Source organism: Aspergillus versicolor, assembly GCF_001890125.1.
Source record: "Aspergillus versicolor CBS 583.65 unplaced genomic scaffold ASPVEscaffold_1, whole genome shotgun sequence".
In the NCBI taxonomy this organism is placed as follows: domain Eukaryota; kingdom Fungi; phylum Ascomycota; class Eurotiomycetes; order Eurotiales; family Aspergillaceae; genus Aspergillus; species Aspergillus versicolor.
Window position 1 is genome coordinate 976,240 of NW_024467524.1, and position 23,363 is coordinate 999,602.

Consider the following 23,363-nt stretch of genomic DNA (forward strand, 5'->3'; position numbering starts at 1 on the left):
GCTATCGAACAGCGTTTCGATCATACACGCCGCCTTGAAATTGACTTTAGCTGTGGCTCCGATTCTACAACTCTACAAGCCTTGCCCGCTGCTACACTCCAAAAGGCAGGGCCTCCTATAACTAGTAGCCTTTGGTAGGGTACTAAGTGTAAAACGTTAAGATATTAATTAAAAAAAAAAAAAAAAGTCGCTAGATAATAACATCACGAACCTAGTACAAAGATTTTGTAGAAAGTTATATAACATATATATATAAGCTAATCTAAACAGGCCCTCGTAACCTGGCAGGTATTCATAGGGAAGAAGTATTTCCCAGGTCTGAACTCCGCGTATAAAGATCATTCGTGCTAAGAAATATCTACAATGGAAAAAGGCTAGAGTTCGTGTAACAAGAAGAATTCGTACTTCATTGATGAGTGCTAGGCGTTACAAAGAAACTCGAGAATCTGTTCTACCTCTATCACCTATAGTAGTATACGCCATTTACCCACCTTGCGACGCTCCGGCCTTTATTTCTTCAAAGGTGCAAACTTGACATAGACATTGTCTTGTTTGACAAACCACCTGCGATGAAAGGTTTGGTTAGCACAGAAATGCAGACATGGCAGGGATGATAGATGCACGCACCAGCACTTCTCCGTCCACTGTGCATCGCTGCTGGTAAGTGACACGTCAAACTGGCTAAAGAGGGTTGGGACCAGTTTGCTCATCTCCATCCAACTGATATTGCGACCAAGACAAGCCCGGGCCCCGTTGCCGAACGCGAAGAAATACCGTTCCAACTCGGCCCTGTCCTCGACAAGCCACCTCTCCGGCCTGAATTCTTCGGTATTCTTCCCGAAGATCCGCTCATCACGATGCGCGACCCACGGATTCACGCCAATAGTCGTGCCGGCAGGAATGAAGCGTCCGTCGATCTCGATCCCCCCGTCGGGCACGACCCGGGGAAGAGACATGCCAACCGCAGGATGCAGACGCAGGGCCTCGTACATGCACGCCTGCAGGTATGGCATATTTTCTGCCTCCTCGAGGGCTACAGGGAACGACAGCTGGCCGTTGCGCCGGCGCTCGTTGATCTCTTCCACGAGCTTCTCCTTGCAGCGTGGGTTCTTGAGGACGCACCAGATGATCGCTCGGAGGGCAATCGCCGTCGTGTCGGAGCCACCGAAGATGTTCGAGGTCGCCATCGACAGCACGGCGGTCTCGTCAAAGTCCGAGGGTTTCTGCTTGTTGACATCGAAGAACCGGGCAAGCAAATCGGTGTACGACGTGTTGTCCGTGGCCACCCGCGCATCGACTTGAGCTTTGGCGAACTGTCTCACGGAGCCATGTCGCACCATCACATCCAGCCAATTGCCGGTGTATGGCGTCACGGCTTCGTTCAGCCAATATAACCACGGCATCTGTCCAACCCACGCACCCGAGCGGAGGGCGCGTTCCAGGATCTTGAACTGGCCGTCGTCGCTGCCAGCTTCAAGGAAGCCAAACCGCTTGGAGAAGGTAATGGCTCCAATGACATCTGTCCAAGACGTATTAGACCGCAGCTCGTGAGGCTAGGTGCATGGTATAGGGTAATTGGACTTACCGAAAGCGAAAAGCTGAACCCATACACCTAGATTCAGCGGCTGGTGGCTCGCATGATCCCGGATCCTCTTGACAAAGACCTCGATCGCCTCGTTGACCTTATCCTGGTACTGCACCAAGGACTTCATGGCATACAAGTGGCTCACCAGCCTCCTTTGCGTCCCATGAATCTTTTCATCCCGCTCGGGGAAGATATCGAACTTCCGCCGCCCCTGCCAGACACTATACCAGTCGCTCTTGCGGAACTTGGTGCCCGCGCCGTATATCTTCTTGATGGCGCCGGGGTCGGCAACGCTGACTTCTGAGGGGCCGGTCCGGACAAGATCCCCGTAGCGCTTGTGCGCCGCAATGATGACGCGGTGCATGTCGCCATCGCTCGAATGCTTCACAAGCCAGAGGCGAGAGAGCGCCGCCCAGAACGGCCCGTCGATTTTGGCAAGCGGCGAGAATGAGCGAGCATACAAGACGTATGCTGCAAACAACAGAGTAGTCGCAATTACTGTAGCAGCTATCGAAGCCGCAAGAGAGTGCGCTTCTTGCCACTCCTGAAGGAGCTCGAGATAAGGCTGTGAAAGCCTCAAAAGGGTTGTCTGGGATGCCATTGTCGCGTAGCTTAGAGGGCCTTGACTACCAGTCTTTTCTATAAAAAAGTCCTTTCAAGGGTCTTTTACATGGAGTCCTTTTGTCTTTAGCCATCTAACAAGGGTCCAGAGAAACGTTCGTAATCAAGGAGCAGCCCCCCACGCGGTAAAGTCATCGCCCTAGATTCATGACTTATGCTTGTTCGGCCTCTGTGTACCCTGTTCTGAGAAGCATTTGCCCTTCAGTTGAGCACCCACGGCACTTGCATCCGACAAGCACGTCGTCATAGTCTCGATAAGCCGATGTGGGGGTGGTTGATCGAGATGCCTTCAAGCCGAGTGGAGAATCAATCCTCTTTTCAGCCATTTTGTATATTGTGCCTGTGTGTCCGATGACACGATCTCCCTTATGCAGCATAATGCATACGCACCAGACGTATAGTTTCCCCAGGTTCGTTCAACTCGGTCAACTTGCGAGGTGGAGACCAAACTAATTAGACTTCAGCCGAGTCAGCAGCATACTGTTGTTCATTCTTCTTTAATCGGCATGATGTGGGGTAAATTATACTTTTCACTATATGGTTATTCTCGTTTATTTTCATCGTGCCGAGTGGGGTAATTTACCGCAGTCTATTGCTGCCTCGTATGCTCCCGAAAGAAAGGAGTGCAAAGGATACCCTCCGCTACCTCGTTGTCGTTAAGGCCAAGGCTTTCTTTTGCATGCAATGGCCTAATTTAGGTAGTCTCGTATTTTGCCTTGTTCAAAGTATTTAGTCAATCATGTTGGCTAGCTCGGAGAGGCCGTACAGCTGGGTATGATACAAGTCATCGCATGGGCCCGCATTTCGACAGAAAGTTTTTGTGAAGAACGAAAGTCTCAGGCTCCAACTAGTTAAGCATAGCATTCGAGCTATACCAATCGTATCAGAATAGAGTTGATCGAGCTAACTAAAATAGTGTAGAGGATCAACTCACGCAGGATGGCTGGATCGCCCGGGATGACAAGATCAACCGGACGCCCGGGTCATTACTCATTAACAACCTGCGAATCTTAGTGGCCCTTAAGGAGTGCCAACTACGATGGATGCTCTCCAACTCCAATCTTGGGTGTCGCTCCGCACCCCGCACTTGGCCCAAGAGCCCATAGGAAACAAACGTAGAAACGCTCGGATGAGGTGATTCTCAGCTCTTGCCTCTCCGTCCCCCATTCCTGACGCTCCAGCCTGCATTGACAATGCCAGCCCTGGATGCTTCGATGGACCCTCACGAAGATGCCCGGGGCTACGTCTGCACCGTCCTGGGCTGCAACAAGGCCTACCGGCGCAACGAACACCTGGAGCGCCATCTGCGGTCGCACAGGCTGCAGAAGCCGTTCGATTGCCCCGTTTGCCACAAAAACTATGGTCGCCAGTGAGCAATCCACCCCCTCAGCTTCTATTTACTGACGTGATGTCTCCTCATTGCCAGGGACGTCCTCAAGCGTCATGTTGCCTCGCAGCACTCGTCGACCAACTCCCGCCGCACCAGTCGCCGCCGGCGCCGGGTGGTGGCTGCCTGCAACCGCTGCCACTCTCGCAAGGCCGCCTGCACGGGGGAGCTCCCCTGCCAGGCCTGTCAACGGTCAAACAGCCTTTGCCAATACCCCTGCAACACCACCGAGCCGGCCCGAGCCGCTGAGGACCGAGCTGCCGTGCCAGTCGAGCCGCAAACGCCAGCTTATACCACAGAGTCCTCCCTATACACTTCCGCCTTGCTGCACGACCAGCCGAGCGGCGACGGATGCTTCGACGTTGATACCATGCTGCTGGCAGGGCAGAGTGGCCACACCCCTCCACAATCGTTTCATCTTCCAACACCCGCCGGACCCGAGCGAAATGGGTCCATTGCTACTCTGAACTCCAATGACGTACCATGGGAAGCACTGGACAGGGCAGCATCTCAACACCCGCGAGAGATCCCAGCAGAGCCAGCGCACTTGACGGCTTACCCGCCGGTCTCGCCGCAGAGTCCCGACGAAAACTATCGCGTCGAGCCCTTTGCACGATTGTCGACGCTTGGGGCGGAGGCCGCACTTCCGACGGCCAGTCCAGAGCAGCCATTGCCAAGGCCACCAGTCACTTCGGATTCACCCCATGCCATCACAACAGCTGTCTCATCTATTGACGAGACAGGCGCCGTCCGCGGGAGGATATGTCCTGATGGCCCATCCCAAGATGAAATGCCTGCTGGTGCTACCGCGCCAGCCTCCCACCTTGACAGACAGACACTCGACTATATTTTCGACTCTACTTTTCTGGAGTCTGCGTTGCCTTCTAGTGCCCAGGACCTTTGGCTTCCGGCCCCCTCCGGCATCTTCAACTCCAGCCTAGCATTCCTATCCACGACTAACGAAGCTGGCCTTTCATGGTCATCGCATGGCGATGCATGGGCTCCAGACAACCTGCCTTTGTACAGTGAGGCTTCCGACACGGCGTCAAGGCCCGCTGCACCGTCCCTATTTCCTTTGGGGCTCCAAACCCTCAAGCACTGCATTGATATTTTCTTTGCCAAGTTCCACCGCCTGTGGGCAGTGGTCCATAGGGCAACGTTCAAACTAGAGACAGACGACCAAGGTCTGGTAGACACCATGGCCATGATTGGTGCGTGGGAGTCGGGTATCCCCTCGTGGATGGACGCGGCCCTTGATATTCATAAGAAAATCACTGAGAAGCTTCGAGACAAACTAGTATGTTACCAAGTCACCCGAGAATTCCAGCGCGTGCAACTAAACATGAGACTATTCCCAGTTCAGCCCGGTGCCGAAGCAAGATGTAGGGTTGCGCTGGCCTGTATCTACCTACCAGACCTTGCTGCTGAATGCAATATTCACGCTTCAGGTCTCGGTAAGCGTTTACTTTTCTTTATTGCGCACCCTTCACCCTATTTACTCCCCTTTACCACTTTGTATTGACGTTGCGGCGCGTGATAACGCTGTCAACTAATGCGATATCCAGGACAACCAATTCTTTAGTGAAGCATATATGCAACACAGCATCATGCTTTCCGTATTTAGGGAGGCCGGGCTGTTTAATGAGCAGTATATTCTCGCACGCCATGACGCCAAAGGCGCCATTCCCTCAAGCTGGCTTAGGCGGGAATCCTTGAAGAGGTAGCAGCTCTGGTCGAACATTTCGAAATCTTACCCATCAAACTGACGCGTCCCCTTTTAGGCTAGCTTACTTTGCGTTTCGACTAGACATATACTTCTACTTCCTGCGTGGATACCGCCCGATGCTGAGATATGATGAGTTCTGCCTCACGCTGCCATGTTCCGAACGACTCTGGGAGGCACAGACTGCGGAGGAATGGCACAAAGTGAAGCTGATCGAATCCAGAAAGCGGAATCCAATGTATTTCACGCACTTGGTCGATCAGGCCATGGACCAGAACTGCCGTGCTACCCTTCCCCCGCTCCTGGAGGACGAGTACCTGTACGGACTGTGCGCGATGCAAGCATGGCTCTGGCAAGACGCTCAGCGGCATCGGTCCCGGACAGAGTCCGCAGGGGTGCGGTCGAACTTGCAAAGCAAGACGCCCGCCAGCTTCTCGCGGAGCTCCGAATTCTGGACCAAGCAACTGACGCTTTGGAAGGAGGGCTACAGAGACAGGGTACTCGGCCCGGAGCTGTCATCAAAGGGTCACAGGGAGACGCTTGAGATCAGCGCTATCCCACTGTATCACCTCTCGCAGATCGTTCTAGCGGCCAATGTGGAAACACTCAAAGAACTAGCGACCGACAGCCGGCTGCGCCCATACTCAGGCACTTTCCGAAGACAGCTCGAATCGAGCACCTTACGATGGGTCCAGACTCCGGATGCGAGGTTGGCGGTCTGGCATGCCGCCAAGATCCTGAAACTGTTGCGGGACAAGTTTTGCCAGCAGGACACGCAAGGCAACAACCCGTCCTCGACAATCCCACACATAGGGCTCATTGCCTCGATTGCCCTGTACGAGGCCGGCCTCGTGGTGTGGGCCTATGCTCGCTCAGTTCAAGTCTGCGATGCCTGTTCCATGGGCTCCAGCTTGCAAGCAGCCAGCGACAGCTTAGAGTCGTTTGAGCTATTTGGAATGGAGCAGGATGAACCCTTCCGACATTGGCTGGAGCATGGGGGGCGGGAGCTGATGGACGGGCGTTCTGTATGTGCTTGTAATCTCAGTAGTCTTGTCGGTCTCTACGAGGCGGTTCTGCTACGATGCGGCTCCCAGTGGCGCTGCGTCTCGCAGATGGCACAGTCTTTATCACAGTTAAAGCAGGGCGATTGAACTTGCGAATATCATTCGGAGTGCTCAGATCTAGTGTGCCTCCGCTGTTTTGTATGGCTCATCTTGGGCGGCTGACTAGTACGTAAGAAACCACGCACAATCGAGATATCGCTCTAAACAATTGTCCATCTCGAATGTCGAATCATCGAATCATTCTTTGTGATCATGGTCAATATCTCATTCTGGACATCGTTCAGGTGCGCAGAGTGCACCGACCCTACAGCGACCCAACCATTCAGTACCAGTAGAAAATATGTCGCCTTAATTTCTTTTTTTTTATCTATTCTCTTGGTAGAATTCCGTCGCGGCTTCTCAACTCCAAAAGTCCAACTCGACGTCCAACTCGACGTTAGGCGCAGATGCACCGTAGCCGCCTCGCCCCAACTTGGGCTGAGAGGAGACAGGCCCCGAGACTGGCAGTGGGATCGGGTCTAAAAACTCGTCCAACAGGTCTCGTATCCCACTCTCGAGACGTGCCGCGTCGTCCCCTGCGGACGAGGTGCTCTCAGGTCTCGCCGGCTCTACCGAAGTCGTCCCGAGGTCAGGGCCATCTCGACTACCGTCTGGCCCCACCGCGCCTAATCCATACCCTGGATCGCTCTGAGACAAGAAGCCTTCGGTTTTGTGCGATCCGATGGATGGTGGCCACGGATGGGAATTGTCGGGGTTTCTGCACCTCCTGTCGCTGTCATTCTCCACGGCATCCGCCCATATTCCATGTCTTTGGCTGGTAGGCCCCCAATATCTCCGGGACGGGTCGGTTATGGCGCCTACAGGGCCCAGACGCTCGATCTGACGTATGGTATTGATCAGGATTCGAACCTGGCTCATCAGGTGTCGAATAAGGGACTGGCGCAACGTGGCACTCGACAGGGCAAGTATCTCAGAGTCAAGCCGGGCGAGAATATCCCGGGTTGCTCTGCTTGTCTGGGCGCTGGTGTCTGATGGGCGCGGTTGGGTGGAAGAGTGAGGGTGGAGGTGAGGGTGGGATGCGATCTCTGGGGCCGATTCCGGTGTGCGAATGCTTTCCTCGCAGGTTGGGCCCAAGCCCGAGCCCAAGTCCTGCGGATGGAGCTCATCCCTGGGATCTATGTCATGTTAGAGAACCGATCTGACAAAAGGGCAGAGATGTACCTCCTCACCTTGATGCGATGGACTAGATTTGAATACAAGGTCGTCTGGAGGACTAACTAGAGTTTGCCGGCTCTCCATAGAGGGGAAAATATCCGACGCTGTCATTAAAAAGGGATCGGCGTGCTCGTCGAGGGACCTGGAAGGCCTGCGCGATGAATTGTTCACCCGATATGCGCTGCTTGAAGGGGAGAAGTCAGTCCAGCCGCAAAAGAAGCCGGATAGCAGGGACTCGAAAGACGCACCTCTGTACAAATCTCTGCCGAATTACGCACTTCACGTCCATGGTTCTGCACCTCTCGCAGGGGAGGGAGCCATTGACTCCAGCTATGCAGCGCACTTTTCGGATGCGGCATGGCTCACAGGCTCTTGAGCACCGAGGCCTGCGCCGCCTCACTAGCTGCTCGCTCGAGTCCGATCGCTCGACCCCTGACTGCATCTGCCGAGCACGGGAGTTGGGCGTCCTGGTTTGCTGTCGGATGTCTTGTGAGGGGAGGTCCGAATCTAGAACCCGACCCTTCTGGGGAGGATGTACAGGGCCGCCAGCTGGTGGAGTGCGAAACATGAGGGCGATGGACAACCAACCGAGATAAGATGCTATAGTCACCGACTGAGTCTGACTGTACCCGGTTCCCCTGCATTTAAGGCATGTGTTGTCAACAGATGACCATGAGTAGCTCCCCACACGCTCCCGAGAGACGCAAACTGGACCCCCAACTAGGGCAAGGCTTCTCGGTGCTGATCTCCCCACCTCCTAAAGCCGCAAATTGACAGAGAACTCGGACCGGAACAGACCATGTTATTATTTATGTATTCAGTTATTTATTTATCTTAGAGATATATGAAATAACCATTGGGTTTGATGCAGGATTCCGTGGTTCAATTCCTTGGTAGGTCACTTCGCCTGGAGAGCTAAAAAAATTTTATATAATAAAAACAGAGCATACGACAGCTGGGATTCGCATGTGGTCACCCACCATACTACTAACCAGCCGGCGTGCGAAGCGTGGCCAAAAGTTGGGAGGGTGCTGCCCCAGGTGAGATTATGGTTGCGCGACTTGGGTGAGATCAGGGTAATTAGGGTGAGTGCGCGATAGACAGCCTTTACTACTTGACCAGGACCTACATTTGCTGAAAGCACTAGAGGCAACGAGGAGCTGCTAGACTACAAAACGCGACAGCGACATCTCTTAATCCATGGTTTTGGTAAAAAACTGATTAATAAACTTTCTCAAGCTGTAAGAACCCTGTAAGATATGCTAACTACTAAGACACCAATCATGCTCGATTTATCTTAGATGGAGTTATTTATCTCTAGACTCACGTAGAAAGTAAGCTTGATTCAAGGCCTACCAGATAACTATATTTTTCTTCCTTGTTAACTGCAACAGGCTAACCCTTTATATTAGGAACAGAAAGGGCATCCATTAGCGCTCTATTAGTTAAAGCACTATATAACAATAGTAAAGAAGCTATTCTTGTAATGTGCTATATAAACCATGACTTGATTAGGTTTTGGAAGAGTTGATAGGTATTAGAATAGGTTCCTTGCCTATTATTTAGCTTGGTTCCAAATTATCTTATTAAACAGCACTGCTCAAGCTCTCTAAACAGAAAGCTTCTAACAAACGGTTCCAAGCTACTTTTAAATATATATATTACTCTACTAATAAGAAAATTATATACTAATTAACTTACTCAGATAATGAGTATGGTAGTTGCTTTGTTAGGAACCAGCCTTCTCAGCATTCTACCATCTGATAGATTATATCAAACATTCCGATGTGGCCTATACCACCAACTTCAATAGCGTGCACCTACGAGTCATCATCTGCCCCCGACCACAGGTCCAAATGCATGATTGGTCTTGATTACAGGAGTAGGGCAGCGCCGTGGTCAGGCTAACGGTCTACAGCACGGAGCTGCAGCCGTTGTAAGCAAGCCTCACGAATCTGAGTGGCTTACTTGCCATTGAATTCTGAATCACCTCACCTTCGCACCTAGCTTTCGACAAATCTCGTGTTGATGACAAGCTAGCGCACACTGCTGACAGTCTTTTAGTATTCATGAAATATCTATGCTTCGGAGTTAATCCACGAGAAGCCTTGGAGCTTTCCGACTTCTCCGTTTGATATACGTACACGATGTTCTCAAGGGCAATGAAGATGTATAAAGACCGGCGGAGCCTCGTCTTCTGGCAATTCTAACCCAAGTTCAACATCGTTTGAGAGCCCGAACTTTTGCCATCTTTTCGCTTTCATCATCTGATAAAATGTCTTTCTGGACCTTCGCACCTAAGCCAAAAACCCCGTTGGGGTATCATCGAGTGCTCGCTCCAACTGCGGGCGTCAAGGTTTCTCCTTTGTGTTTGGGAGGAATGAGCTTTGGTGAGGGATGGTGAGTTCATTCTCAGAGACTAACTAGGTCTTTGGGATTTAAAATAACCTTTCATAGGGAGCACTTCATGGGCAAATGTAAAAAAGATGAAGCATTTGCGTTGATGGATGAATTTTACAACATGGGCGGGAATTTCATCGATACGTATGTCACAATTTGTACATATTATCTGGTGGGCTGTCTAACATGTTTGCATAGGGCGAATAATTACCAGCAAGGTGATTCTGAGAGATGGATTGGTGAGTGGATGGAAAGCCGCGCAAACCGCGAGCAGATGGTGTATGTTTTTTTATTATTATTCATTTATGTATATATACTAACCATCAAAAAGCATCGCCACCAAATACACGACTGGTTTCCGCGACGCCCACCTCGAAACTGAGCGAATCCAATCCAATTTTGTTGGCAACTCGATGAAATCGCTGAAAGTGTCGGTGAACTACAGCTTAAAGCACCTCCGGACCGACTATATTGATCTGCTCTATGTGCACTGGTGGGACTTCACGAGCGGTGTTGAAGAGGTCATGCACGGACTGAATTCACTGCTTTCGGCTGGAAAGGTTCTGTATCTTGGTGTATCGGACACACCCGCCTGGATTGTTGTCAAGGCCAACGATTACGCCCGTGCCAATGGCCTGCGGCCCTTTTCTGTCTACCAAGGGCTGTGGAACCCGCTGCATCGTGATATGGAGAGCGAAATCGTCCCCATGTGCCGAGACCAGGGAATGGGCACTGCCCCATGGGGGCCCCTGGCCCAGGGAAAGTTGAAGTCTCCTGAAGCTCGAGAGCTTAGTAGTGGAGGCCGATCTGATGATGCAATGACTGAGGATGAGATTCGCGTCTCGGACACCCTGGATAAGGTAGCGAAGAGCAAGAATACGAGTCTTCCGGCTGTGGTATGGTGCTTCCAACGTGTACTAGCCGGGCATAAGGACTGACTTCTTCCGCAGGCCCTTGCATATCTCCTCCACAAGTCGCCATATGTCTTCCCAATCATCGGGCAGAGAAAGATCGAGCACTTGAAAGCAAACGTTGAAGCACTCGGAATCGAGCTATCCAAAGAGGACATGGACCGGATTGATACGGCAGTGGCCTTCAACCCTGGGTTCCCAATGAACTTCATCTTTCACGGCAAATATGATTTGACCCTCACGGCTGCTGACGTGCCCCTGACACGGAAAGCTGGTCATATTGACGCGCCGCCTCACCCGAGCATCATTTCACCTAGGAAAGAGGCTTAATCTTGTAGACTGCAAAGGACAACTATCACTAGTCTACTAGTACATTTCCTAAGATATGCCTTGTCTCCTGAAAACCAATGCCAATTCTGTTTAGCATATGCCGTCTTACTAGTCAATGTGGCAGCGGATTCTTGTAGATTAGTGATTTTGTTAGTAGAGTGGTGCATATTGCGACTCATGAGTTATGCAGTAACAGGCTTAGGTGGTGCGATAACACAAGGAGCCAATACAAGTAGAAACTCAGATACCAAGAGATCTCATGCATATTTTGCTCCAGCACTTCGCGAGAAGACAAGGGATTGAATCAACTGGATTAAGCCCAGCCACGTCACTTTGTCAGCTCAGCCGCACTATACTAGTGAATAATGTCCAATATCTGCTGATTGGGAAAGGGAGCTGAGCCTTCGAGGGCGGGGTGAAGCCCGTGCGGACACGTCCGGGCCCTTGGTTGGTCAATGTTTCTGTATCCAGGCCGTTCGATAAGTGTCCGGCAGGGCAAAATGTACAAGAGCTGGCGGGAAAATAGCACTAGACTGAAGAAGACGCATTTATATGCTGACGGTGCGCTCCCTGCATTTCGCTTTTTTTTTTGACAGCCAACCCAAGTTCTCGCTCAACGAGAGCCTATTTCCCGAACATCCTGAATCAAGCAGAATGGGTCTAATACAGATGGAGCCGAAAGTAGCTGACCTGGTTATTATTGGCGCGGGTACATGACACTTTCTTTCCCTCCACGTCTACAACCCACGGCTCCCAATTGTCATCACCCCTAACTCGTTGTAATAGGCTGGCACGGCCTCGCCGCCGCCAAAACCGCCCTCTCGCTCGATCCCAGCATTAATCTCGTCGTTCTAGATTCAGCCGCATCGGTGGGCGGTGTTTGGGCCGAAGAGCGGGTATACGAAGGACTCCGGACGAATAACCGAGTGGAGTCGTACGTGTATAGCGATTTTCCCATCCAGAAGGCTACTGCCGTGGCTGGTCTTGTGAAGCCCGGTGAACATATGTCCGGGAGAGCAGTTCATCAGTATCTGAAAGCGTACGCGGACCATTTCGGGATTCATGAGAGGGTCAGATTCAATTGCAAGGTGGAGACTGTGGAGTATGCTGAGGAAGTTGGAGTGTGGACTATTCAATGCACAACAGCAGCAGCCGGGGAGGAAGCTATATGGACGACGCGGAAACTCATTCTAGCAACGGGGCTTACATCACAACCGCGGATCCCTATGTTCGACGGACAGGGCTCGTTCGGTGCGGCGCTGTTTCACGTCAAGGAGTTTGCTCACTATCAAAACACCCTCTTCGCCAACAAGCCAGCTGGTGATGACTGCACAGCACCAATCGCAATCCTCGGCGGGGGCAAATCCGCCTGGGACGCCGTCTACACCTGCGCATCCCAGGGCCACCAGGTAAACTGGATCATCCGAGCGTCCGGGGCTGGCCCCTCGTGGATGACTCCCGCCGCTGTCTTCTCACCGTTGAACCTCCTCCTCGAGAGCCTCCCTCTTATACGGGCACTGGGCGTATTTAGCCCATGCATCTGGGCGAGTAATCCGATCCGCCGATTCTTGCATGGCACGTGGCTCGGCCGGATGATCGTGCGTCTGTTCTGGGCTTCGCTCGAGTGGGATATGCTGCGGACGAATCGGTACCAGGATCATGAGGAGACGGCCAAGTTACGGCCCTCGTATAAGATGATTTGGGCGGGGACTGCGGTGGCGATTTTGAACTTCCCGGGGGATTTCTTTGGCCTGGTTCGGCGGGGGTTGGTCAAGGTGCACATTGCTGATGTCGAGCGACTCGAGCGGAAGACGGTTGTTTTGTCCAACCAGGAGAGGCTGCCCACAAGAGGACTCATTCTATGCACGGGCTGGAAAGCGTCTCCGGGCATTCGCTTCTTGCCGGATGGGATTGAACGGGACCTTGGCTTTCCATGGGTCGCTAACTTGGTGGACCAGCAGGACCTCGTGCAAGACACCCGCCAGGAGCTTTACACTCGCCTGCCCATGCTCCAAACCGCCCCAGCCAGAAGGATGTACCGCACAAAGGACGCGCAGGGCCAACATGTCGACGAGATAGTCCTGCACCCCTTCCGTCTCGCGCGCTTCATGGTTCCCCCGGAGCTATGGGATGACCACAGCATCGCTATCCTCGGAACCGTAGCCACCTTCAACACACCACTTGTCGCCGAAGTGCAAGCTCTGTGGGCGCTCGTCTACCTGAACCATGCCCCCGAACTCACGCGACACCATCCGCAGGACAAAAAGTCTGCACTCCGCGAGGCAACACTGCACTCTGAATTTGTTGCTCTGCGGTCACCAACAAATCATGGGTCGCGGAATGCGGATTTTGTCTTTGAGGTCCTCCCCTATTTGGATATGCTGCTTAGAGATTTGGGACTGCGCACGGCGAGAAAGGGGTCCTGGTGGAGGAATCTGTTCGTACCGCATCAGCCAGGGGATTACGCGGGGCTGGTGGAGGAGTGGAAGGGGCGAGTATCTAGCCTCGGGAGGAAAATAAAGGCTGCTTAGGGACAATTCCTGAAGTCCATCTGGAAACTTCCCCGAGTTTCTTGAGCTTGATACTGAGAACCGCCAGGTGTTATGGCATGCCAAAGATGCCTCGCCAAAGCGGACGGGAAGCCCTGTTTTCCACACCCTATGGTCATATATACCAGAGTAAACAAAGAGGCTGTTCTATGCATTTATCCCATGCAAGAGTATTCAGCAAGACGTTGTGAAACCAGCCTGCTTTTTAAAGATAATTATATAGAGACTAATTTAATTAAACAGCTGAGTATTAATAGAGTTAAGCAACTTATATATATACTATAAGGCAATCAATCAACCTATCACTAAATCTCAACAGGTATACATGACTCTCCTAGACCAAAGCAGAACGTAAGCACCAAAACTAACAAGGCCCATCACCAGGCTTATATAGCTCCCCTTGGGCCGCAAGCAGGCATGACCCATCAAAAGAGCGCCATGTATTAAAAGAGTAAACAAGGCTACCCAGGGAATAAGCTGTTAACAACATCCAGGCTGCGCAGGAGTCCACTCACGAGTATCTGAAGACGCGGGCCGATTCTGATATAAAGTCCAAAAGGACAGAAGAGGCGACAGAAAGACACCCCCTGAGTAAGGTAAGCACTTCATCAAAGATAGCCCGTTAGCAAATAAAGGTTATAAGCCGAGACCTACAGGTAATAAGTACGCCAATACGGGAACTCTGCCACGTCTTATCTCTCGCTTCAAGAACACTCCTATACAGGCAGAATCCTATCTCAGCACCAAAAAGGTCTTCGAAGCATTTCTGCTTTGCATCATGGAGCTCAGAACCGCGGCCTATTCGCCATGCACGCGCTGTTTCACTGGCAAAGGTGGGGTCTGTGTAGTAGTCCGATACAAGCACGTCCGTAATGAAGCGGCGAACATGCGCGGCATTGGCAGAGCGACCTGGAATATCAGTGGCCATTTCGCGATCAAGATAGAAAACGAAAGCAGAGGAGAGAGGTTGTGAAAGTTAATGTAATATCTTATTGTAAAGATGCCCTAAGACACGGCTCCCTCAAGGAAAACCGCCTGATTGGGCCTTTTAAATGGGCCGATGACACAAAGTCCGTGGCAGAGCAGCGCCGCACTGCGTCTGCGGCAAGGCTAGTGGCCATCAAGAAAGCAGATGCAAGCGCCAGCTCCACTGGATCGACTCTGCCTTGTTGCAGTTGCTAGATCGGTCTGCTGTCCGAGTTGTTCACCAGTACAGCTGTTTAAACTGGTCGACGCGAACAACTACCCAGAGATGAACCAGGATGGCTGCGGGGCATGCGTTACTTGCTTGTGAGGGTACACTATACTAACTATTATTTGGGAAAACGAAGGGTAGATTCGTACCAGAATATCGCCTCAGGGGTCTAGACCTACCCGCATAGGAAATTGAATGTATTGTCCATAGGTCTTGTTTCTGTTTATATTCGTTCCGTAACGGACAGTGTAAATTGCACGGGTTGTTTCGTCAGTCCATCGCAAAATAACTCTCCATCTATCACCCCATCAAACCTTACCAGCGCTCGGCGGAAGCAGACGTCCTTGTGTCCACCTCTTTCTTTTTCAAAACTGTGATAATGTATTACACAGGATGTTGTCGATGCTAATGTTGTCTGTAGAGTGTACGAGGACTTGGCGCTATTCCTAATTGGGACTTCTTCTGAGCTAGTCTTTATTAAGACTAGCGTGTCACCTGACTTCCAGGATTGCTCCACGTGACAGCAACTTTTTCACCTTCAAGCCCTACAAACGCGCCCTACCCCTACCCTAAGCCCTCATTGCTGATCTTGGAATCATCATCTCTATGACTTCGCCGTCTGCCTCCATGATGGTCGATACCAACGGGTCGGGGCCCTCTGTCGATGGCCAGGGGACTTCCGACCGTCCTGCTTCCCCTGTGCTCAAGGAGGAAGGTCACCATGGTGAGCCACCCTGGCGTTCATTCAGTCTTTTCGAGCAGGCTTTCACCCGCCCGAGAGCAACACTTCTTCCTTGAGGCATCTTATTTGCTCTATATTCCTGCGCTAATACCTGACTATTTAAAGACTTCCCCAAATTATCGCACTCTCTCGACGACGGCTCTGTCTCCCCGAGGGCGTCCAAGAAGCGTCGTCTCGAAAGTGAACCGGCCGACGTCACTCAACCTCAAGAACAACCCCAGGAACAGGAGCAACTCCAGGAACAACAGCACCATAACCAAGAGCAACAGCCACACCTCCTTTCAGGTGCTGGCGATCAGATCGAAGAAGAGCTGGCTTCCGCGCTTGGTGCTGGCGTTGTCGACTCCGTGGAGTCTACCGACAACAAGAATGGACATGTCGAACAATCTGGCAAAAGCCCAGTAACCCAAGAGCAAAACGCCAATATCGATTCGGATGTCGCCACCGTGATCTCAAACATCATGAATCACTCGGAGCGTGTGGAGGAACAAGTCGCGATGGGACCGCAGCAGTTGCCAGACCTTTCAGGTCAAGGTGCCCCCAAAGGAATGGTTTTTGTCAAGGCCAACTCGCATCTGAAGATCCAGAGTCTTCCTATCCTGGACAACCTGGTTGGTCGCCTGCAAACCTTCTTCCCTTGTCAAGCTAACGGAACAGTCCACCCAAATTCTCTCCCTCTTAGCCAAGTCGACTTACCAAGATATCACCTCCTTTGTGTCAGAACCGGATTCCGAGAATGGACAGGCTTACGCCACGATGCGCTCCTTGTTTGACCACACGAAAAAGGTCTACTCGTCCAAAGTGTCGTTTTTATCGCCGACCGAGCTTGAGCTCACGGAGCCTGCTCAAGTCGACATTATCCGAAAAGCAAACCTGGCCTCGTTCGTTTCAAGCATATTTGGCACCCAAGAGATTGGGTTCTCCGAGCTGAACGACAATTTTCTTGATGTATTTGTTCCAGAAGGTGGTCGACTTCTCAAGCAACAGGGCGCGCTCTTCCTCGAGCTAAAAACTCAAGCATTCATCGCATCGATGAACAACACGGAGCGTACACGCACCGAGTTGCTGTATATTCTCTTCCCAGATAACTTGGAGCAGCAGCTTCTTGACAGACGACCTGGGACACGCCAGCTAGCTCCAAGCGAAACCGATTTTGTTAACCGCGCCGGGTCTCGTCGTGACATTCTGCTGAGCGATATCAACAACGAGGAAGCCATGAAGGCACTGCCGGACAAATACCACTGGGAGGATTTCCTCCGGGATCTCAGCTCATACATTACCAAAAATTTTGATACGATCAACAGCCAACAGGTTAGACTTCTAAAATTATTTTTTCCTTTGTTTGTTTCGCTCAGACTACTAATGCGGATTAGTCGAAGAAGGTCACAAAGGGTCGGCAACCATCTTCCTCAAATGGCGATTCCGAACCGCCCAGTGCCCCCCTTCAAAGCCAATTTCCGGTTTCCTCCCAAGCGCCGGAGGTCCCAGTTGACAAGAACATGCACGGCGACCTGGTTGCCCGTGCAGCTCGCGCAGCACAAATTGCACTGCAGGGTCACGGGTTCAGACGCTCACAACAACAGGCCCAGCAGCAGCAACAACAGCAGCAACAGCAGGCTCAACAACAACAGAAGCAGCAGCAGCAATATCAACAGCAACAGCAGCAGCAGCAGGCCCAGCAACAACAGCAACAGCAACAGCAGGCCCAGCAACAGCAACAGACCTCTCAACAACAGCAGCAGCAAGGAATTCAAATCCTCCAAGGATATACCCCTGCACAGCAACAGTATCAGACCAGTCCGGCTCCTTCAGGTTACCAGCAGTCACCTGGGACGTATACCTTCCAGCAGAGCCCGATGCAAAACAACTTCCAGCAGTATAACCATCCCTCGCCGTCCCCAATACCAGGTCGGCCCAACTCATCGACCGCCAACCACGGCTACATGCCCGGCATCCCTCACTACTCTCAATCCCAGCCCACACAGGTTCTCTACGAGCGTGCTCGGATGGCTGCGTCCGCAAAATCCTCGCCCAGCAGTCGCAAGTCCGGTTTACCGAGTCAACGGCGCCCCTGGACCACCGAAGAAGAGAATGCCCTTATGGCGGGGCTTGATCGGGTCAAGGGCCCTCATTGGAGTCAAATCCTTGCCATGTTCGGCCCAGGCGGCACAATCAGCGAGGCGCTCAAGGATCGCAATCAGGTACAGCTCAAGGATAAAGCTCGTAATTTGAAGCTTTTCTTCCTCAAGAGTGGGATTGAAGTGCCTTACTATCTGAAGTTTGTCACGGGAGAGCTGAAAACACGTGCTCCCGCGCAGGCGGCGAAACGCGAGGCCCGCGAGCGACAGAAGAAGCAGGGCGAGGAGGACAAGGCTCATGTCGAAGGAATTAAGGGAATGATGGCGCTGGCCGGGGCTCATCCCCAACAGGTTGCACATGGCCATGAGAGCATGTCGGCATCACCGCTACCACCGGATCCAAACTTTGACCAGACGGCGGAGCAGAACCTCATGCAAACGTTGGGAAAGGAAGTCCACGGTGAGCAGTTTGGACAGCAGCAGCATCATCACCATCCTGAGAATATGCACATGGGGCAATGACCGCGAAGGTGGACAATCCGTGGCGGAGATGGTGTAAAATATCGAGTGTAACATTATGATAATCAAACCTCGAGCGATTGTGTTATTATATCATTCTTAGCATTTAATTTCAGACATCTTAGCACGACTTCATGCTAGTACAGCAAGTTTTTTTCTTATATTTCGTATAGATCGTGCTTCAATTTCTCCATCTCCGACCATGGCAAAAGTGGGTCCGGAACCGCCTCAACGCGAGCAGCTAAATTCACTCTCCGTCTTTGTACCTCATACTTCACCTCACCCGTTGACTCCAAGTGTTCCGTCTCTCAGTTTCACCTCGTCCAATCAGCTATACCCCCTCGTGTGCCGGTTCCTTGTTAGATCGACTAGACTGAGTGAATTGTCAATTAGCTTGTCACCCCCGCGCCAACTCACCATGTCGGAACCACCATCATCCCTACCGCAACCTCCCCCCAGCACACAGCCTGCTCCTTCATCCTCATCAACACCGCAGCCAGGCTCAAACCCTCAGTCCTTCTCTGATGCTACCGTTGTTCCCAAAACCGAGCCAGACTCCTCAGATCCTGTCGCGGTAGACGCCTCCATAGAGCAGGAAGCCGACCTCATGGCCAACAAGGACCCCGCCGCCGCCCAGGACACGGGCGCAGCAGCAGAAGATGCTGATATTGGAAATCCCGTACAAGCGACATCTGTTGATGCAGCAGCGACATCGAAAAAGGAAACCAGCCTGCGCGAGTTCCTTGGGAAGATGGACGATTATGCGCCTATTGTACGTGATCAATCAATCAATCAACCATCAACCCCCCATATCGAATGAATAAAGTGAAAAAAAAATTACTAACTAATATCCCCTCGCTCAGATTCCCGATGCAGTAACAGCCCACTACCTCACGCTCGCCGGCCTCCCACCACCAGGAAACGGACCTAACCAAACACCGCCTCACCTGGCACGCCTGCTAGCTCTCGCAACGCAGAAATTCATCGCCGATATTTCGGCGGACTCATACCAATACGCGCGCATCCGGGCCTCAAACTCCTCGTCCGCGAGTAACCCCATGGGCAGTCTCAATGCTGCCTCTGGTCTCGGCATGCCTGCTGGCGCGGCAGGTGGTGCTGGAGCTGGTGGCGGTGGAGGCGGTGGAGGAGATGCAGGGAAAGGAGGGAAAGCGGGTACGCATTTGGGGATTCAGAGGCCTGGGTTTGGAGGTGGTGGCTCTGGAGGGTCTGGACAGGGGCGGACGGTGCTTACGATGGAGGACTTGGGGATGGCGGTCTCGGAATATGGGGTTAGTGTTAAGAGGGGGGAATTCTATCGGTAAATCCGTCTGGGTTTTACTCGGGTTCCTCAAGATGCTGTTGTGGATGCCGAGTTTGATTGGTTTATTCTTCTTGTCTTCTGGATATGGCGTTTGAGATGGGACTGGGATATTTTACGGCGTTACTTGGACAATGAATAGGTAATGGATTGAACGGGGCCTTTACCAGTGGTTATGGCCGGTCTTCAGGACTGGGAGCGCTTGGCATCTGTCTATAAAGTGCGAAACGGCCAGTACTTCCATGTCGACCATGACCTAGCAGGCCTGGAGCGCTAGATTAGCGATCAAAAATTATAAGCGATGAAAAAGACCCTTCGATAGGCATTTGCCGCTCCAGTACATTTCATTACTATGGATTCAGGAAAGTAACGGTAAGTTGCAGAACCGCGCACATAAACAGTATGTATTGAAAACAAGCGCCGCAAGTAGATATTTATACACTCCCTCAAAAGGGATAGATAGACAGAAGTTTAGAACACCGCTTAAAAGAATTCCCAATCCAGACAAGACACCCATCCATACCCAAGGGCCATCCATCCAACATAAAGAGCGAGACGATCATTTGTTTTTCGAAAGACGATACGTGAATCTCTTCCGCGTCCTGCATCCAAAACATAGTCAGTCACTCACTCACTCAATTAATCCATTATTCGACACATGGGTACATACGGCGCAAACTCCCCTAGCTTCCGGCCGACCATCTCATCCGTTATATACACATCCTGGTATGTCTTCCCGTTGTGGACGGAGAATCTCAATCCCACGAAATTCGGCAGGATCGTAGCGGCGCGCTTCTGCGTTTTGATCGGGGGTGTTCCCGGTGGAGGTGGCAGTTGGCGGGGGAGAGCGAGACTGGAGTATGGACACTAGCGTTAGCAATCGAATTGAATTGAACTGAACTCGAATATTGGGATTCCCCCTGTGTTGCTTCGGGCTCGGGGTGGATTTGGCTTGGTTTGGTTTGGGGGTGCGCCGGGATTATACGTACGGGACGATATTCGGGCCTGGAATTTGGTTGTTTGTTAGTTACGGCTCTTGTCATTGTAATATTTCTTGGTCAGTGGATGGAGAGGCAAATGGAGGACATACCCTTCCACACGGACCGCCCGAACAGGACTCGAGTGGCTTGCATTTTGTCTGCGAGCGAGCTGGGATTGTCGCCGTGCTGCGTTTCGGACTTCGAGATAAAATGTTGCGGAGGTTGTGATTATGTAAGGTATTTGTGCCTCAGGCTACAATGCCTGACATTAAAGTCCAGCACCATGAACATTTCTTAAATTCTTGGTTTGTTGCTGTTCCTTCGGAATTGATTTCTTTGTCTTTTGAGATCTTTTCGTAATTACATACAGGCACTTGGCATCTATGGTGGGTTTTCAAAGTCAACAGAATACCAGTCCTCCGGTGTTTCCCCTATACAAGTTCTGTTCGAACTTCACTAGATGACGACAAGGATCCCCGAAATGCAGCTTCATATCCTCGAGACCTTTAAATTTAATGTCATTGAGTCCCAGAGATTGGGCTAAGGAACATTCTCCCATCTGCCGTCTACTAATACCGTCGTTTTCGGATCAGTGTTTGCCCTCGAGATGACATGGTTGTCTCGGGCTTGATCATTTGGGTCTCGCGCGAAACGAAAACCTCGTCGAATATTGACTGTTTTTCAGTCTGGAGCTTAGATGTTGGACATTGCATACAGCGTTACGGTATGGGTTCCGTTGGCGGTCTTCGCATCTTTCAGCTCTTGCAAGGCAACAACATCCTGATATGGCACCATGCGTTCTCTGATCTGCGAGACTGCATGGGCGACATCTGATACAGCGATTCTTAACTGTGCATTCTGTTCCTGGTAACAAACATCTTGCGCGATGCAGGTGGAGATCTGGAGCGGAGTTTAAAGGCTTAGCATAACTACTATCATTACATCATTATTCATCTAACAGAGTCACTATAAGCAAGTGAGAACTATGAAGGACATCAACTTTTCTACCCCCGTTCAATAAATGTCTTCACCTCCTCGGAGATATTATAGTTGATTACCCGCTTCGTAGGCCCCGACATCATTTTCGGAAAGCATCCTATACTTGTCAGCGGAGCTTCTATTGTGGTTATTAGAGACTTGCCAGCAATCCATATCACACAATACATTGCATATTCAGCTATCCAACTCATGTCCCGTTTGGTACTCTGCATGCGTTGTGCACTCTCCAGAATACTCTGCACCCGTGGCCGGCGAATCTCGATGTATTGTTTAGCAGCTGTCGTGATAGCCTTCTTATATGCCGCTGTATCAGCCGAGCTTTCCTGGTCCACGACGTGGATGGCATGGCCAAGAAGCATCGAAAATGCCTCAGCATCCTCCAAGGCCTGTGAGGAACCTTGTCCGGACGTAGAGGGAAGGGCATGTGCCGCGTCCCCAACAAGGACAACGCCATCCCTCTCCCACGTCGGAAGCTGAGGCGATGTCCAAGTTGGGTACATGCTCTTAACATTCAGCGAACCTATGATTTTCCGAATCACGGGGTCCTTCCAGTCCCCGTGCCTCTCGCGCAGTTGACTCGCAACTGCTTCCATATCCAGCGTCTTTGGATCTGGACATTCGTCCGCGGAATATGTTGACCACCATCCAAGCGACTCGCCTGGTTCGGATACACTGTAAGCAGAATCACGGTCCGGCGCATATGCCGCGCTGCTCGAGTAGAAGTATCCGAAAAATCCACTCCCACTAAAGAGCAGATTCATCGAGCCTTTCTCCACCAGTCCTTTAACCTCTTCCGTCGAGATAAACCCCCCAACCCCAACAAGGCCTCTGTAACGTCTCATTAACAAAAAGCTCCGCCATAATCAGACATTGAGGGATGGTAAACACTCACTGATATTCAGGCGCATAATCCCTCTCCTGCCCAGGGAACAACCCCAGCTTGGTCACGCCCTTGATTCCATCCGCCCCAATAACCAGATCAGCCTCAACAGGCTCACTCCCATCCGCAAAGTACACACTATTGCGGCCACTCTCATTCGCAACAACTCTCGCCACACGCCTTGTCTCGATATCACCGTCCGGAATCTTGACCCTTAAGCTCCTCCACAACCAATGCCGACTAACACCAAGCAAATGCATTTGCTTCCCATCCAACTCGGGATCCGCATCCGCCGTCGTATCCATTCTCATCAGCAAACTCCCATTCTTCGTCCTCAGATCCTGATGCGCGATGGCATATCCCCCGCGCGCGATGTCACGGAGGATATCGCCGTCCAGACGCTTCAGGACGTTGAGACCGTTGGAGAAGATGCCTAGTCCGCCGCCAACGACTAAGGTGGAGGAATGGGTGTCGCCGTGGCGGCCTTCGTGTGTTGTATTTATGCTGGTGTCATAAGCTTCGTAGATGGTTATCTCGTGCTGTGCTGCAGGTGCTGGTCCACGTGGCTGTGGGAGGTGTTTTTTGAGTTGCAGGTATGCAGCGCACCCGGAGATGCCGGCGCCGATGATTACGATTTTCATCGTTACTGATGGTTACGCTTCTAAAGATGATAAGTGTCTGTTTTTCCAAGTTTTGTGATAGTGGGAAGTCGACATGGGACAGAGGATGGTGTTTTAATACGTCGATTTAAAGATTTTAGATGCCTGGTTGCAATGGTGGCTCGTGACTTGTTCTCGTATCCGAAGTATATTGTCACCCGGAATACGAGGATCAGCAATGTCAAGCATTTCGGGTCTTTTACATAGG

General features: G+C 51.6%; 11 protein-coding genes across 11 annotated transcripts; 6 read left to right on the top strand and 5 right to left on the bottom strand.

The window, feature by feature from the left end:
• Window positions 1–393: 393 nt before the first annotated feature.
• ASPVEDRAFT_157352 (cytochrome P450) lies at window positions 394–2,054 on the bottom strand. The gene is made up of 3 exons (XM_040808540.1): window positions 1,586–2,054; window positions 628–1,519; window positions 394–564 (listed from the first exon to the last, which is right to left on the bottom strand). Exons 1-3 carry the CDS (start codon window positions 1,947–1,949, stop codon window positions 510–512), a joined length of 1,311 nt encoding a protein of 436 aa, XP_040661898.1. The 5' UTR covers window positions 1,950–2,054; the 3' UTR covers window positions 394–509.
• Window positions 2,055–3,736: 1,682 nt separating this feature from the next.
• ASPVEDRAFT_219956 (uncharacterized protein) lies at window positions 3,737–5,373 on the top strand. Its single transcript, XM_040809478.1, has one exon. The coding sequence runs from the start codon at window positions 3,964–3,966 to the stop codon at window positions 5,113–5,115; it is 1,152 nt and encodes a 383-aa protein (XP_040661899.1). The 5' UTR covers window positions 3,737–3,963; the 3' UTR covers window positions 5,116–5,373.
• On the top strand, window positions 5,024–6,623 carry ASPVEDRAFT_219967 (uncharacterized protein). Its single transcript, XM_040809479.1, has 2 exons — window positions 5,024–5,313; window positions 5,375–6,623. Exons 1-2 carry the CDS (start codon window positions 5,186–5,188, stop codon window positions 6,465–6,467), a joined length of 1,221 nt encoding a protein of 406 aa, XP_040661900.1. The 5' UTR covers window positions 5,024–5,185; the 3' UTR covers window positions 6,468–6,623.
• ASPVEDRAFT_220021 (Zn(II)2Cys6 transcription factor domain-containing protein) lies at window positions 6,624–8,328 on the bottom strand. The gene is made up of 3 exons (XM_040809480.1): window positions 7,844–8,328; window positions 7,610–7,776; window positions 6,624–7,555 (listed from the first exon to the last, which is right to left on the bottom strand). Exons 1-3 carry the CDS (start codon window positions 8,161–8,163, stop codon window positions 6,780–6,782), a joined length of 1,263 nt encoding a protein of 420 aa, XP_040661901.1. The 5' UTR covers window positions 8,164–8,328; the 3' UTR covers window positions 6,624–6,779.
• A 1,286-nt stretch (window positions 8,329–9,614) lies between these two features.
• On the top strand, window positions 9,615–11,444 carry ASPVEDRAFT_157357 (uncharacterized protein). The gene is made up of 5 exons (XM_040808541.1): window positions 9,615–9,995; window positions 10,053–10,139; window positions 10,194–10,274; window positions 10,327–10,891; window positions 10,946–11,444. The coding sequence occupies exons 1-5, from the start codon at window positions 9,871–9,873 to the stop codon at window positions 11,234–11,236; spliced, it is 1,149 nt and encodes a 382-aa protein (XP_040661902.1). The 5' UTR covers window positions 9,615–9,870; the 3' UTR covers window positions 11,237–11,444.
• Window positions 11,445–11,830: 386 nt separating this feature from the next.
• On the top strand, window positions 11,831–14,084 carry ASPVEDRAFT_35483 (uncharacterized protein). The gene is made up of 2 exons (XM_040811002.1): window positions 11,831–11,945; window positions 12,023–14,084. The coding sequence occupies exons 1-2, from the start codon at window positions 11,891–11,893 to the stop codon at window positions 13,765–13,767; spliced, it is 1,800 nt and encodes a 599-aa protein (XP_040661903.1). The 5' UTR covers window positions 11,831–11,890; the 3' UTR covers window positions 13,768–14,084.
• Window positions 13,933–14,880, bottom strand: ASPVEDRAFT_220058 (uncharacterized protein). The gene is made up of 3 exons (XM_040809481.1): window positions 14,453–14,880; window positions 14,301–14,388; window positions 13,933–14,246 (listed from the first exon to the last, which is right to left on the bottom strand). Exons 1-3 carry the CDS (start codon window positions 14,711–14,713, stop codon window positions 14,098–14,100), a joined length of 498 nt encoding a protein of 165 aa, XP_040661904.1. The 5' UTR covers window positions 14,714–14,880; the 3' UTR covers window positions 13,933–14,097.
• Window positions 14,881–15,542: 662 nt separating this feature from the next.
• ASPVEDRAFT_35486 (putative MYB DNA binding protein (Tbf1)) lies at window positions 15,543–18,465 on the top strand. The gene is made up of 4 exons (XM_040811003.1): window positions 15,543–15,704; window positions 15,828–16,333; window positions 16,380–17,033; window positions 17,096–18,465. The coding sequence occupies exons 1-4, from the start codon at window positions 15,587–15,589 to the stop codon at window positions 18,320–18,322; spliced, it is 2,505 nt and encodes an 834-aa protein (XP_040661905.1). The 5' UTR covers window positions 15,543–15,586; the 3' UTR covers window positions 18,323–18,465.
• Window positions 18,466–18,573: 108 nt separating this feature from the next.
• On the top strand, window positions 18,574–20,140 carry ASPVEDRAFT_35487 (putative TFIID and and SAGA complex TAF10 subunit). The gene is made up of 2 exons (XM_040811004.1): window positions 18,574–19,091; window positions 19,183–20,140. The coding sequence occupies exons 1-2, from the start codon at window positions 18,738–18,740 to the stop codon at window positions 19,639–19,641; spliced, it is 813 nt and encodes a 270-aa protein (XP_040661906.1). The 5' UTR covers window positions 18,574–18,737; the 3' UTR covers window positions 19,642–20,140.
• Window positions 20,141–20,196: 56 nt separating this feature from the next.
• ASPVEDRAFT_77924 (mitochondrial 37S ribosomal protein uS19m) lies at window positions 20,197–20,770 on the bottom strand (the record flags this gene model as incomplete). Its single annotated transcript, XM_040816460.1, has 4 exons — window positions 20,197–20,239; window positions 20,308–20,490; window positions 20,627–20,642; window positions 20,728–20,770. 4 exons carry the CDS (start codon window positions 20,768–20,770, stop codon window positions 20,197–20,199), a joined length of 285 nt encoding a protein of 94 aa, XP_040661907.1.
• Window positions 20,771–21,478: 708 nt separating this feature from the next.
• ASPVEDRAFT_35489 (FAD-dependent oxidoreductase) lies at window positions 21,479–23,299 on the bottom strand. Its single transcript, XM_040811005.1, has 3 exons — window positions 22,509–23,299; window positions 21,759–22,444; window positions 21,479–21,713 (listed from the first exon to the last, which is right to left on the bottom strand). The coding sequence occupies exons 1-3, from the start codon at window positions 23,135–23,137 to the stop codon at window positions 21,622–21,624; spliced, it is 1,407 nt and encodes a 468-aa protein (XP_040661908.1). The 5' UTR covers window positions 23,138–23,299; the 3' UTR covers window positions 21,479–21,621.
• Between the last annotated feature and the right edge of the window lie 64 nt (window positions 23,300–23,363).